Source organism: Oncorhynchus clarkii, chromosome 28, assembly GCF_045791955.1.
Source record: "Oncorhynchus clarkii lewisi isolate Uvic-CL-2024 chromosome 28, UVic_Ocla_1.0, whole genome shotgun sequence".
In the NCBI taxonomy this organism is placed as follows: Eukaryota; Metazoa; Chordata; class Actinopteri; order Salmoniformes; family Salmonidae; genus Oncorhynchus; species Oncorhynchus clarkii.
In genome coordinates, this window is record NC_092174.1 from 19,598,567 (window position 1) to 19,613,896 (window position 15,330).

A 15,330-nucleotide genomic window follows, 5' to 3' on the forward strand; every position below is an offset into this window, starting at 1 on the left:
TGTTCTCTGGCAAATGCACATGAACATTTGTGGCCTGCCTGATGTTATTTTGCAGGGCTCTGGCAGTGCTCCTCCTGCTCCTCCTTGCACAAAGGCGGAGGTAGCGGTCCTGCTGCTGGGTTGTTGCCCTCCTACGGCCTCCTCCACGTCTCCTGATGTACTGGCCTGTCTCCTGGTAGCGCCTCCATGCTCTGGACACTACGCTGACAGACACAGCAAACCTTCTTGCCACAGCTCGCATTGATGTGCCATCCTACCTGAGCCACTTGTGTGGGTTGTAGACTCTGTCTCATGCTACCACTAGAGTGAAAGCACCGCCAGCATTCAAAAGTGACCAAAACATCAGCCAGGAAGCATAGGAACTGAGAAGTGGTCTGTGGTCCCCACCTGCAGAACCACTCCTTTATTGGGGGTGTCTTGCTAATTGCCTGTAATTTCTACCTGTTGTCTATTTTATTTGCACAACAGCATGTGAAATTTATTGTCAGTCAGTGTTGCTTTCTAAGTGGACAGTTTGATTTCACAGAAGTGTGATTGACTTGGAGTTACATTATGTTGTTTAAGTGTTCCCTTTATTTTTTTGAGCAGTGTATACTTGGATATAAAACATTCTAAAGTGTCTAAAACTGTTTGAATGATGTCTGTGAGTATATCAGAACTAATATGGCAGGCAAAAACCTGAGAAAAAATCCAACCAGGAAGTGGGAAATCTGAGGTTGGTTGTTTTTCAACTCACTCCCTATTGAAGAATCCGTGGGATATTGGTCATGTTGCACTTCCTAAGGCTTCCACTAGATGTCAACAGTCTTTAGAACCTTGTTTTATGCTTCTACTGTGAAGTGGGGCCAAATGAGAGGGGAATGAGTCCAGTATCTGGCAGAGAGCCACGAGCTGGCCACACTCATTCACGTGAGAGCGACCTGCGTTCCATTGCAATTCTACAGACAAAGGAATTCTCCGGTTGGAACATTATTGAAGATTTATGATAAAAACATCCTAAAGATTGATTCTATACATCGTTTGACATGTTTCTACAGACTGCGTAATTGCGCACCCAACTCACTCAGGATTTTCACTATATCACATTTGACATTGTCCGTGAACTAGAGTTAACCTTTTGTGTGTAGGGGGCAGTATTTTTGTTTTTGGCTAAAAAACGTACCGTTTTGAAACTGCCTATTTCTCAGCTCCAGAAACTAGAATATGCATATAATTAGAAAACACTCTAAAGTTTCCAAAACTGTAAAAATATTGTCTGTGAGTATAACAGAACTGATGTTGCAGGCGAAAGCCTGAGGAAAATCCAATCAGGAAGTGCCTCTTATTTTGAAACCTCTGTGTTCCTATGCATGCTTTCCTCCATTTAAAGGGATATCAACCAGATTCCTTTTTCTATGGCTTCCCTAAGGTGTCAACAGTATTTATACATAGTTTCAGGTTCCATTGCAATTCTACAGACAAAGGAATTCTCCGGTTGGAACATTATTGAAGATTTATGATAAAAACATCCTAAAGATTGATTCTATACATCGTTTGACATGTTTCTACGGACTGTAACGGAAATTTTTGACATTTAGTCTGCAACTGGTGAACGCGCGACGTGAGTTTGGATTTGTTTACCAAATGTGCTAAAAAAAAGAAGCTATTTGGACATCAATTTTGGACTTTATCGAACAAAACAAAGATTTATTGTCGAAACTGGGATTCCTGGGAGTGCATTCTGATCAAAGGTAAGTGAATATTTATAATGTTATTTCTGACTTCTGTTGACTGCACAATATGGCAGATATCCTTTTGGCTTGTTTGGGCTCTGAGCGCCGTACTCAGATTATTGCATGGTTTGCTTTTTCCGTTAAAAAAATTGAAATCTGACACAGCAGTTGCATTAAGGAGAAGTGTATCTAAAATTCCATGTATAACACTTGTATCTTTGATCAACGTTTATTATGAGTATTTCTGTAAATTGATGTGGCTCTCTGCAAAATTAACGGATGTTTTTGGAACTACTGAACATAACGAGCCAATGTATACTGAGATTTGTTGATATAAATGAACTTTATCGAACAAAACATACATGTATTGTGTAAAAATGGTTGTGTTTTTATGTGACTTGGCAGTGACCTAACATAATCGTTTGTGGTGCTTTCGCCGTAAAGCCTATTTGAAATCGGACACTGTGGTGGGATTAACAAGAAGTGTATCTTTAAAATGGTGTGAAATACTTGTATGTTTGAGGAATTTTAATTATGGGATTTCTGTTGTTTTGAATTTGGCGCCCTGCACTTTCACTGGCTGTTGTCATATCGATTCCGTTAGCGGCATCTCAGCCCAAAGAAGTTAAAGCTCTGTGATAGATAGATCAGCATTGTTCTGCTCCTTACCTTTTCCACTTCAAACTGACTGACTAGTCATGAGAAATTGGCTGATCCTGCGTGTTCTGCCTACATGCTGCTTTGGTATCACTCTGTTCATCTGTCTCTTTCTGTGCATTTGTTCATTTTATTTACATACATTATTATTAAATGTTGTGAAGATATATTTATCTTTCTTTTCAGGGTGCTACTACTGATTTCACAGTAAAATCAGTCCCCTTGACTATCCAGAGGTTGCAGCTGTCTGACTCTGCATTGTACTGCTGTGCTCTGAGGCGTACTGCTGTGCTCTGAGGCCTACTGTGACAACAGGAGATACAACCTCGTTAGAAAATCTTTTTGGTGCACGTGTGTCCATAGAAACATATGGTACTGATGAAAAGTTGGGACTAAAGCACAAAATGTATTGCAATATACTTGATGTACAGTAGCAGACCTGAATTAGATACTCTGTTTCAGTGGTTCCCAAACTTTTATAGACCTGTAGCACTTCAAACATTCAACCTCCAGCTGTGTACCCCCTCTAGCACCAGGGTCAGTGCACTCTCAAATGTTGTTTTTGCCATCATTGTAAGCCAGACGTTCTAGACGACCAATTCTTATTGCTTTTAGCCGTACCCTTATCCTACTCCTCCTCTGTTCCTCTGCCGATGTAGAGATGAATCCAGGCCCTGCAGTGCCTAGCTCCACTCCTATTCCCAAGGCGCTCTCTTTTGATGACTTCTGTAACCGTAATAGCCTTGGTTTCATGCATGTTAACATTAGAAGTCCCCTCCCTAAGTTTGTTCTATTCACTGCTTTAGCACACTCTGCCAACCCGGATGTTCTAGCTGTGTATGAATCCTGGCTTAGGAAGACCACCAAAAATTCTGACATTTTCATCCCAAACTACAACATTTTCAGACAAGATAGAACTGCCAAAGGGGGCGGTGTTGCAATCTACTGTCCTACTATCCAGGTCTGTACCCAAACAATTTGAACTTCTACTTTTAAAACTCCACCTCTCTAAAAACAAGTCTCTCACCGTTGCCACCTGCTATAGACCACCCTCTGCCCCCAGCTGTGCTCTGGACACCATATGTGAACTGATTGCCCCCCATCTATCTTCAGAGCTCGTGCTGCTAGGCGACCTAAACTGGAACATGCTTAACACCCCAGCCATCCTACAATCTAAGCATGATGCCCTCAATCTCACACAAATTATCAATGAACCTACCAGGTACCTCCCCAAAGCCTTAAACACGGGCACCCTCATAGATATCATCCTAACCAACTTCCTAACCAGCCCTCTAAATACACCTCTGCTGTCTTCAACCAAGATCTCAGCGATCACTGCCTCATTGCCTGCATACGTAATGGGTCAGCGGTCAAACGACCTCCACTCATCACTGTCAAACGCTCCATGAAACACTTCAGCGAGCAGGCCTTTCTAATTGACCTGGCCGGGGTATCCTGGAAGGATGTTGATCTCATCCCGTCAGTAGAGGATGCCTGTTTTTTTTTAAATGCCTTCCTAACCATCTTAAATAAGCATGCCCCATTCAAGAAATTTAGAACCAGGAACAGATATAGCCCTTGGTTCTTCCCAGACCTGACTGCCCTTACCAAAAGGCTAAGCTTGTGTTTGAATATATTTATTTAATTTCATTTGCGATTTTCATGAATAGGAAAAGTTTATAGGGGTATTTATGTCCGTTGCGTTATGCTAATGCATTTGAGGCTATGATTACGCTCCCGGATACGGGTTTGCTCGTCGCAACTGGTTAACCAACACAAAAACATAATATGGCGCTCTTCCCCATCTCTCCTTCTCCCAAATCCAGTCAGCTGATGTTCTGAAAGAGCTGCAAAATATGGACCCCTACAAATCAGCCGGGCTAGACAATCTGGACCCTTTCATTCTGAAATTATCTGCCGAAATTGTTGCCACCCCCATTACTAGCCTGTTCAACCTCTCTTTCGTGTCGTCTGAGATTCCCAAAGATTGGAAAGCAGCTGCGGTCATCCCCCTCTTCAAAGGGGGTGGCACACTTGACCCAAACTGCTACAGACCTATATCTATCCTACCCTGCCTTTGTAAGGTCTTCGAAAGCCAAGTCAACAAACAGATTACCGACCATTTCGAATCTCACCATACCTTCTCTGCTATGCAATCTGGTTTCAGAGCTGGTCATGGGTTCCTATTAAATATCCAATGGCAAAGACAATATAGTGAACAGATGGGGGGGAATAAAATAAATCTGAACAGTTAGTCCTCGGGGTTTTGCCTGCTACATAAGTTCTGTTATACTCACAGACATTATTCAAACAGTTTTAGAAACTTCACTGTTTTCTATCCAAATCTATGAATAATATGCATATCTTATATTCTTGGCATGAGTAGCAGGAAGTTGAAATTATGCCCCCTAGCTTTAAGAGGTTAAAACAAGTCAAAATACGTTTCTACTTAATCCTCAGGTACCCTAAAATGTATTTAAACTATAATATTTCATATGGAAATAAGTATGTTCAATTGGAAAGCGATATTAGCAGGTGCGCGTCCTCTTCATCGCGCGCACAGACTGATTTCCAATTCTGAGTCCCAGTACTAAAACTAAAAAATTATTTATCTTTTGGGAAGAAACAAGCCTGAAACCTTGAACAAATACTACTGACATCCAGTAGAAGCCATAGGAATTGCATACTGGGAGCTGGATTAAACTTTTTTCTCTTTACGTTCTAATGAAAGAGCAAGGGCTCTCAAAAAACAACAGTTCTGGTTTGTTTTTCTTAGGATTTTCTCCTACCATATTTATTGTTTTATAGTCTCCTACATTATTTTAACATTTCTACAAATTTTCTTTCCAATGGTTCCAATTATATGCATATCCTTCAGAGCCTGAGCAACAGGCAGTTTACTTTGGGCACGTCAGGCTGAAATGGAGAAAGATAGACCCTAGCACTAACAAGATTTGTTACAGTAATCCACTCATTCCACTTGCAGAGAAAGGAATCTGAAAATCTACCCCTAAACTTTGTTTCAACAAGTCAAAATATGTTTGTATTTACTCCTTAGACACCCTAAAATGTAATCAAACTATAATATATATTTCGGAAAGAAGTATGTTCAATAGGAAACCGATTTTAGCAGGTGCGCAACTTCATCATGGTGCGCGATGACACGGATTCTGAAGACTGTGTCCTCCTACAAAACCCTTATTTCTTATTAGTTTTTGAAGTTACAATCCTGAAACTTTGAACATAGACTGCTGACACCCTGTGGAAGCCAGGGGGCTATTTTACAATATATTTTAAAATATATTTCTAAGAGGATGGTCTCTCCACCCCAAAAAAACATTCTGTTTGGTTTTTCTTTGGATTTTCTCCTACCATTCTATAGTGTTATATTCTCCTACATTATTTTAACATTTCTACAAACGTCAAAGTGTTTTCTTTCAAATGGTACCAATAATATGCATATCCTGGCTTCAGGGCCTGAGCTACAGGCAGTTTGCTTTGGCATGTCATTCAGGCGGAACTGGAGAAAAAGGGGCCTGAGCCCTAAGAAGTTTTAAGCTCGTGTCAATACTTTGCCCCATGATAACCAGTGCATTTCTGTATGTTGTAAAAGTGTTACATGGTTTCTGCCCATTACATTGCATAGTGCAGAAAATACACAAGAATTCAGGGGACTTGCTTTAACAAAGTTAACCATTTTCATTGTAGTGTCCAAATTGTTTTTCAAGCTGTCAGGCATTCCCTTGGCAGCAAGAGTCTCTCGGTGGATGCTGCAGTGTACCCAAGTAGTGTCTGCTTGCACCACTCCACTATGTCTCCCTGTCATGGCTTTTGTGCCATCAGTACAGATACCAACACATCTTGACCAGCATATCCATTTGATGTCACAAAGCTGTCCTGCACTTTAAAAATATCTTCTCCTGTTGTCCTGGTTTGAGATGGTTTGCAGAAGAGGTTGTCGTCCTTAATTGCTCCCCCCCATAAATGTAACAGACATATACCAGAAGCTGTGCCAGGCCCGCCACGTCTGTTGACTAATCCAGCTGTAACGCATAGAAATCACTATATTGATGAAGTAATATTGACATTTTTATACAATCTTACCTCTCTCTGAACAGGCTCCTCCTTCATGCCTGTCAGTTGATGGTGATATACAGGCTGAGATGGACATGGAAGAGAGAGAGAGAGGATCTCTACCTCTGACTGTAACTCACAGTCACTCTCAGTGTGTTCTGTATAACCATGGTACTCTGTCTGATCATCTGGCTGGTTCTTGCTGTATTCTGATTCGGTATTATGGAACCTTTTCTCTCATTGGTTTATCTCATATTTAACTAATTGTTGCTAAATTTTTCTAATTTATAATTCATCCTAACTCTTACTTCCCCCCCCAGAGTTCAGAGGAGACAATGTTCAACAGCAACCAAGAGGTGTGATTACTACTGAAGGAGGACTGGTTCCATTGAGTTGTCAATATAACACCAGTGCTACAAATGCTTATCTATATAGGTACAAACAAGAAGCAAATAACTTCCTAAGCATATGCTGAGACATTATTATTTTGGGTCTGGAGACAATGCTGGAGGGTTGAAGGAGAGATTCAATGCAAGTCGAAATACCAAGACACAATCCGTCCCCTTGACGATCCAGAGGTTTCAGCTGTCTGACTCTGCTGTGTACTACTGTGCTCTGATGCCCACAGTGACAACAGGATATACAGCCCCCTTACAAAAACACTGTGTGTGCACGTGCGTGTGTAAAGTACTTGGTGTTGTGAGCAATTTTTAAGGGGAGGTGTTACATAATTGAGGCAGAGGAAGGAAATGCCTTTTACAGCTGACAGTGAGAAACCAGGGGGGGGTTTCATAATAATACTTGTGTTCACTCCTTTCGCTGTGTCAAATAACACTTACCAGCATGTTACTAGGATCCATTTTAATATATGCACTAGTGGGTGAGTTTGATGCTATACTTCATATCCAATCAGATAGCCAATGTAGTTACTGCAGACTGGAATTACTGTGAAATATTTTTTGTACATGTTTAATACACTAGAATGATTAATGAATATAATTTAATGATGATTTTCTGATAATAATTCATGTTTTCATGAAGGATTTCCTGGTGGAAGTCATGGGAATGACATTACTCTAACAACAGAGACGGTGGTTGGGATGGAGGGTGATGTCTTAAAGCTGTCCTCTCACTACTCCTCTGCTAGTACTCTCCAGTGGTTTCGACAGTACCCTGGATCATCTCCCATCTTCCTCCTCCTCACTGAACTGTCCTCAAACCTCTCTGTAGTGAATGCTAATTCTCCATACCTACGACTGTCTGTTAAACTGAATAAAGAGAGAACCCGTGTGGATCTGGAGATCTCCTCTGCTGTTGTAACAGACTCTGCTCTATACTACTGCGCCCTGGAGCCCACAGTGACAGGAAACCCAGAAACATGGTACAAAAACCTGGCAGCTCATGATAAACTCCTGTTATGCATATTTTAGGGCAGGGGTGGGGATCCCTATTGTAAATTCAAGAAAATGAATTAACCTTTAAAATACTGTGTTGGACTTCACTCCAGCATGTAACGTCCCTACAATATGATGGTTCTCGACTGAGTTATTAAACTTTCTGCTCTTCCCTGGTAGTAAAGGACTGTATTCCTGTCCTTATTTTTACTATATAGTTTAGGCTAATTCATAGTTTATCTGTGCTATTGGATTTTAGAGTAGATATTAAGATCTTTCCTAATTTCAAATATATCTCTCTTGTTATTGATCTGTTACCTCTTCACATGTGAAGGTGTCAGTTTTCAGCAGACCATCCAGCCAAACCAACATGAAGTGTCTGGAGAGGAGGGCAGTAATGTTCAGCTTTCCTGCAACTACTCCTCAAAATACAGCGTACTGTGGTATAAGTATCCAGGATACTTATAGTATCCAGGATTAGCTCCCCATTTCCTCCTCTTCATCCTCCATGCCTCTAGGACTGTAGTGAGAGCTAAACCTTCATACTCTCACCTCACTGTTAAACTGAACAGAAAAGACCCGTGGAGATCTCCTCTGCTGAAGTGAGACTGCTCTGTACGACTGTGGTGTAGAACCTACATTGACAGGAAACTGAGTAACACTGTACAAAAAACATACAACACTCGGCACTGTACTGCTGTGCTGTGACGTCCACAGTGCCGCAAAACATATTGACTCAGCAGTGAGCTGAATTTTATGGATTTCCAAGCATCTGCATTCTTCTGTTAGACCATAGCGCCATCAAATGGATTCCCAAGTGAATAAATCAAATGTATATGAAACGTCTTTGATTCTACATTGTCAGTAGGAGGAGCTAGAGTATGAAACTCAGGATTAGATGATGATTCCTCAAGATAAAACGTGATACTACCATGAAGATCATAGCCAGTTGATGCTGTGCTTTTCATCAGCAGTTGGTGTTTCTTCTACACATCCTGTCATCTACAATGTTGTTCTGTTCACTATTACTCTTCTTTAACTTGATTGGTAAGTAATTACATTGTCATTCAAACTGAGTATGATAATGTTGAGAGGTACTATTTTTTCAAATCAAAGATCATGAAGCTAATGCACTACATGAGTGTTTTCCTTTGAATACTTTTGTATCTTCACACTGCATTTGGAATCAATTAAATCTTCCATGTGGTTTTAAAATATTAAATGTAATATATGTTTTATGTTTTACAGGAATCAGTTCAGAACAGGTATTAACACCCTACACTGATGTAGAAGTGTCTTCAGAAAGGGACAGCGTTACTCTCTCTTGTAACTATACCTCCTCTGTTAACACTCTTCTATGGTATCGACAATATCCCAAATCAGCACCACAGTTACTGGTTAAGGAGTATGCAGATATTACACCAGGGTTCACTCTAAATCATGACAACAATGCCAAACATATGGATCTGGAGATCTCCTCTGCTGAAGTGACAGACTCTGCTCTGTACTACTGTGCTCTGAAGCCCACAGTGACAGGAAACCCAGAAACACTGTACAAAAACCTAACATCGCCAATGCTATTTCATTATTTGACAATAATGCCATCAAGTGGAGTCAACATGCACCCATTCTATTGGGTCAAGAGGTTGAACATAGTGTTACACATAATATGTAATGAGTGGAACTGATTCAACCAGAGTGTGAATGTTCCAAGAGATAATTTTACAGAGAAGTCTCTGTCTAACACCTAGTGGCTAAGATGCTGCTCTATTCAGACTTGTTTTTGTGTGCACTTGTTGGTAAGAATTCACTCTCCATTAACTGAATGTGTACTAACTGAATGTATTCTGTTCAGTACTCATTACAATATGGTATTATCAATTTGAAGTGGTAATACACTTTGATATGGTAAGTGTGGATATACTGTACACTGTCTACATTGACTCAGTAATACATGTTGTTATTTTTTTACAGGTAGAAGTGTTGAAGACATAATTACTCCAGACAGAGATGTAGTGGATGTTATGGAGGGCAGTAGTGTTCGACTCTCCTGTAGATACACCAGCTCATTAACCAACAGTCTGTTATGGTACCTCCAGCACCCTGGATCCTCTCCACAGTTCCTCATACTGGACTACTCTGGGATCATAACCAACACTGATAGTGCAAAATGGACCCTCATACATGAAGAAGAGGACAACTGTGTGGATCTGGATATCTCTTCTACTGAAGTGACAGACTCTGCTCTGTACTAATGTTCTCTGAGGCCCACAGTGGCAGGAAACGCAGAAACACTATAGAAAAACAAATTCTGACAATAGAAACACAGATAATTTTCCGTTAATTATATTCTCCGTTTTAAATATGAAATTATTTGCATTTTCAACTACCAGTGACCAGATTTTGTTTGGAAATTAAGTTAATATGTCATGACTAAACATATCACATGAATGTACCTGAATTAAAGCCATCTTTACTGTCATTTAGGAAGACAAACCGTCGTCCCCACCACCAGCAATGAATGGATTTTATGTCATAAATTGTGCAGTATGTCGCCAGTTCTAATCTGGGGATCTGGTAACTGGAGGGCTGCTGGGTTCAGATCCTGCCTATAATTCCGTACCGTTGGGCCCTTAACCTTTGTGTTGTCTTATGGGTAAAAAATGACCCGCCACTATGTTTAACAGCAGACAAAACCCCCTAAATGATGTTTCTTCACAACTTGAAATTTGATGACTTTTCCTAGAGTGAATCCAACATTAGAAAAAGAGAAACATCGCCTTTGTTCATATTTCCATGAAAGCTGTACACCACGAGGGTACAAAGATTATCTTAGGGTCATATTTGACTCTGCAGTTATAAAATCATTTACAAACTGTAAAGACACACACACACACACACACACACACACACACACACACACACACACACACACACACACACACACACACACACACACAATGAGAAATTGAGATTATTTGTGCTACTGGTTGAATTTAGACAAAACTAAACCGTTCTTGTGCATGTGCAGCATCTCCCCTCCATGACCCCACACGTGACTCAAGTTCACAGACTAAATGTAAAAACATTCAGACAAAATAAACATTTCTTGAAAGCATTGTTAACTAATGGGGAATGCAGTCAGAGGCTATAAAGGTGCTGCAGATGACAGTTCCCTCAGTTCTCTCTTTGCTGAAGCCATGAGAGCACGTGTCAATGCCCAACAGGTCGTAGATCTGATTTTTTTCAGATGTCCGAGAACAAGAGAACAATATTTAGAAGAGGAGGTATCTGAGGAAGAAGACGGGGAAGAACACAACCCAGAGCACGACGCATCATCTTCAGATGAAGAAGAAATACCCCAAGATTAAAGTTTTTATTTTTTCCCTACTTGTTCATTACGCTGACATAAGCACAGTTGACACCATTGAGGTGCGGATGTTTACTTTCCGTAAACTTTTTAGTAAACATCCGCCATGGAGCCCAGTTTTGAAGTAATCACAAAACAACAGGCCTTATTTTTGTGCATTTTTCACCCTGCCAGCTCCTATTAGTTCTATTGAACACTGTAGCACCAACTCGCCTTCCGAACATTCTATTTCCAGCTTATTGTTTAACGTCACAATGCCTGCTTCGCTATTGTTGGCAATGAGACCTGCTCAAGTTGTTTCATAGTTCAAATGTAAACAACAAGAAATATTATTGGAACTCCGGGGTCTTCCCATTGTTTCCGATGGGGGAAATATAGGCATGTCTGTCTATTTAGCCAAATATCTCGCAATGTGTCTATTTAGATTTTTTTTCAAGTCAGGTGTACACTAATAGCGTTTTAATCAGTGATATCACTCGCTCTGAGACCTGGAAGTAGTTGTTCCCCTTGCTCTGCATAGGCCACGGCTTTTGTGGAGTGATGGGTAACGATGCTTCAAGGGTGGTTTTTGTCTATGTGTGCAGATGGTCTCTGGTTCGAGCCCAAGTAGAGGCGAGGAGAGGAACAGAAGCAAAACTGTTACACAGGCACCATTTTAATCAGGAGAATCTCCTCTTTGTTATTTTGTAAGTCTGGGCAGCGAGCTCGTTTGTCATCAATCGCTGGACCAGAAATGTTAGTTTTTATTTTTTCCCTTTTCATTATGCAGCCATAAGCACAGTTGACACCATTGAGGTTCGGATGTTGACTTTCTACACAAGTTGTTTTTTCCAATTTCGTCCAACAAACAGATTGTAGTGATAAAAGAAAAAGAGATACATTTTTTATGGAATTCTAAGCATTACTCCAGTCAAAACAGGCTCTGCGAACATTCGATTCCATTAATTTGCTGTGGGCTAGCGCTAGTGTTCCAGTTTAGCCAATGTTCTTAAGCCGTTTTGACTCGTTCTATTGTCCAGCCTATAGATAGCCAGAGCTAATTTACGAAAGCACCCAAATGTCCATTGAGAAAGCACAACGACTATATGATTTGGCTAAGCTAAGATTGACGAGAACAATCAAGTCAATAAACGTTGGGTAGTTAGATAGCTTATAGTTAATATACTGGCAAGTTTGATGTATAACTACTAACGTTAGGTAGCTAGCTAACATACCGGTACATACTGCTGTAATGATATGCTATGTGGTTCATTAGGACAGCGTAGCTAACATATTGTGAGCCAACATAACATGTTAGGTAACTTATTTGAAAAGGCATTACTTTATTACATTGAGTAGCAAGCTACCCTTTGGTGATTAGGGCACATCTGGTCTGTGATAGGAGGGAGGTTTTCACACCTAGCTCAGCTATTAGACTATTCTTTAGTGAAGATTGAATAGTCTATTGTTCAGCTATTAGCCCTCCTCCCCAACTTGCAACAAATTTCTGTTCCCATCTTATTCTATTCCCTCTTCCACGCATCTTCATTCTGCAGTGGCTCGCTTGTGGGCGTGCTGGCAGGATATGGTAGTGTCTTCGGTTGTGCATAAAAAATTCTGCATACAGTAGCACATTTGAATGAAGGTGTGGTTATTCACAGGCAAATTGTTACATGCTATGGAGGTACATTTCTGTCTTTTTGTCAAGAGTAAAAACTTTTTTTATTTTCAATCAAAAATAATTTTTCTGAAAGGAACTTTTTTCGGACAAAAGGAAGTCAAAGCGGACAACTATGAAGATGGCATCTCAGGTAAGCAGCACTGGGCTGTATTGACATAGCCTAAAAAATGAAATCTGCTGCTTTAAATTAAATCACATTTTATTTGTCACATACACATGGTTAGAAGATGTTAATGCGAGTGTAGCGAAATGCTTGCGCTTCTAGTTCCGACCATGCAGTAATATCTAACAAGTAATCTAACCTAACAATTTCACAACAACTACCTTATAGACATCAAAATGGCAAGATGCAGTAGATGGTATAGAGTACAGTATACACATATGAGATGAGTAATGTAGGTTATGTAAACATTATATAAAGTGGCATTGTTTAATGTGGCTAGTGATACATTTATTACATACATTTTTCCATTATTAAAGTGGCAAGAGTTGAGTCAGTATGTTGGCAGCAGCCACTCAAGGTTAGTGATGGCTGTTTAACAGTCTGATGGCCTTGAGATAGAAGCTGTTTTTCAGTCTCTCTGTCCCCGCTTTGATGCACCTGTACTGAACTCGCCTTCTGGATGATAGCGGGGTGAAAGGCGGTGGCTCGGGTGGTTGTTGTCCTTGATGATCTTTTTGGCCTTCCTGTGACATCGAGTGGTGTAGGTGTCCTGGAGGGCAGGTAGTTTACCCCTGGTGATGCATTGTGCAGACCTCACTGCCCTCTGGAGAGCCTTATGGTTATGGGCAGAGCAGTTGCCGTACCAGGCGGTGATACAGTACAGCCCGACAGGATGCTCTCGATTGTGTTTTTGATGACAAGCCAAATTTCTGACAAGCCATGACAAGCCAAATTTGATGACAAGCCAAATATCTTCAGCCTCCAGAGATTGAAAAGGCGCTGACGTGCCTTCTTCACCAAGCTGTCTATGTGGGTGAACTATTTCAGTTTGTCTGTGATATGTACGCCGAGGAACTTTAAAGTTTCCACCCTCTCCACTACTGTCCCGTCGATGTGGATAGGGGGATGCTACCTCTGCTGTTTCCTGAAGTCCACGATCATCTCCTTTGTTTTGTTGACATTAAGTGTGAGGTTATTTTCCTGACACCACCCTCTGAGGGTGCTCACCTCCTCCCTGTAGGCCGTCTTGTCGTTGTTGGTAATCAAGCCTACCTCTGTAGTGTTGTCTGCAAACTTGATGTTTGAGTAGGAGGCGTGCATGGCCACGCAGTCGCGGGTGAACAAGGAGTACATGAGAGGACTGAGAACACACCCTTGTGGGGCCCCAGTGTTGAGGATCAGCGGGGAGGAGATGTTGTTACCTACACTCACCACCTGGGGGTGGCCCATCAGGAAGTCCAGGACCCAGTTGCATGGGGCGGGATCGAGACCCAGGGTGTTTGGTGTTTGGAGGGTACTATGGTGACGTGTTTGGAGGGTACTATGGTGATAAATGTTGAGCTGTAGTCGATGAACAGCATTCTTACATAGGTATTCCTCTTGTCCAGATGGGTTAGGGCAGTGTGCAGTGTGATTGCGATTGCGTCGTCTGTGGACCTATTGGGGCTGTAAGCAAATTGGAGTGGGTCTAGGGTGTCAGGTAGGGGGGAGGTGATATGGTCCTTGACTAGTCTCTCAAAGTACTTCATGATGACGGAAGTGAGTGCTTTGGGGCGGTAGACATTTAGCTCAGTTACCTTAGCTTTCATGGGAACAGGAACAATGGTGGCTCTCTTGAAGCATGTGGGAACAGCAGACTGGGATAAGGATTGATTGAACATGTCCTTAAACACACCAGCCAGCTGGTCTGCGCATGCTCTGAGGACGCGGCTGGGGATGCCGTCTGGGCCTGCAGCCATGTGAAGGTTAACACGTTTAAATGTTTTACTCACGTTGGCTGCAGTGAAGGACAGCCCACAGGTTTTGGTAGCGGGCCATGTCAGTGGCACTGTATTGTCCTCAAAGCGAGAAAATAAGTTGTTTAGTCTGTCTGGGAGCAAGACATCATGGTCCGCGACGGGGCTGGTTTTTCTTTTGTAGTCCATGATTGACTGTAGACCCTGCCACATACCTCTCGTGTCTGAGCTGTTGAATTGTGACTCTACTTTGTCTCTATACTGACGCTTAGCTTGTTTGATTGCCTTGCAGAGGGAATAGCTACACTGTTTGTGTTCGGTCATGTTTCCGGTCACCTTGCCCAGTTTTGCACTAATGCTGCCAAAAATCCACGGTTTCTGTTTGGGGAATTTTTTAATAGACGCTGTTAAGTATCTCATTGAAATACTATCCTGTCCTCAGATTAATGCAGATGACGGGAGTTTATGTATTGCTGTAATATCATTGATTTATGTGATTGTTTTCTGTGACTGATAATAATTCCTTATATTAATCTATTTTGTCAAAAGGTTGCTGTCCTTTCC

General features: G+C 41.4%; 1 gene segment (V, D, J or C); it reads left to right on the top strand.

Moving 5' to 3' along the window:
* The first annotated feature begins 8,844 nt into the window (after window positions 1-8,844).
* LOC139386722 (T cell receptor alpha variable 18-like) lies at window positions 8,845-10,092 on the top strand. The segment is given in 3 exon segments: window positions 8,845-8,884; window positions 9,086-9,389; window positions 9,894-10,092. Coding segments are annotated over 3 exon segments (543 nt in total).
* The last annotated feature ends 5,238 nt before the right edge of the window (window positions 10,093-15,330 follow it).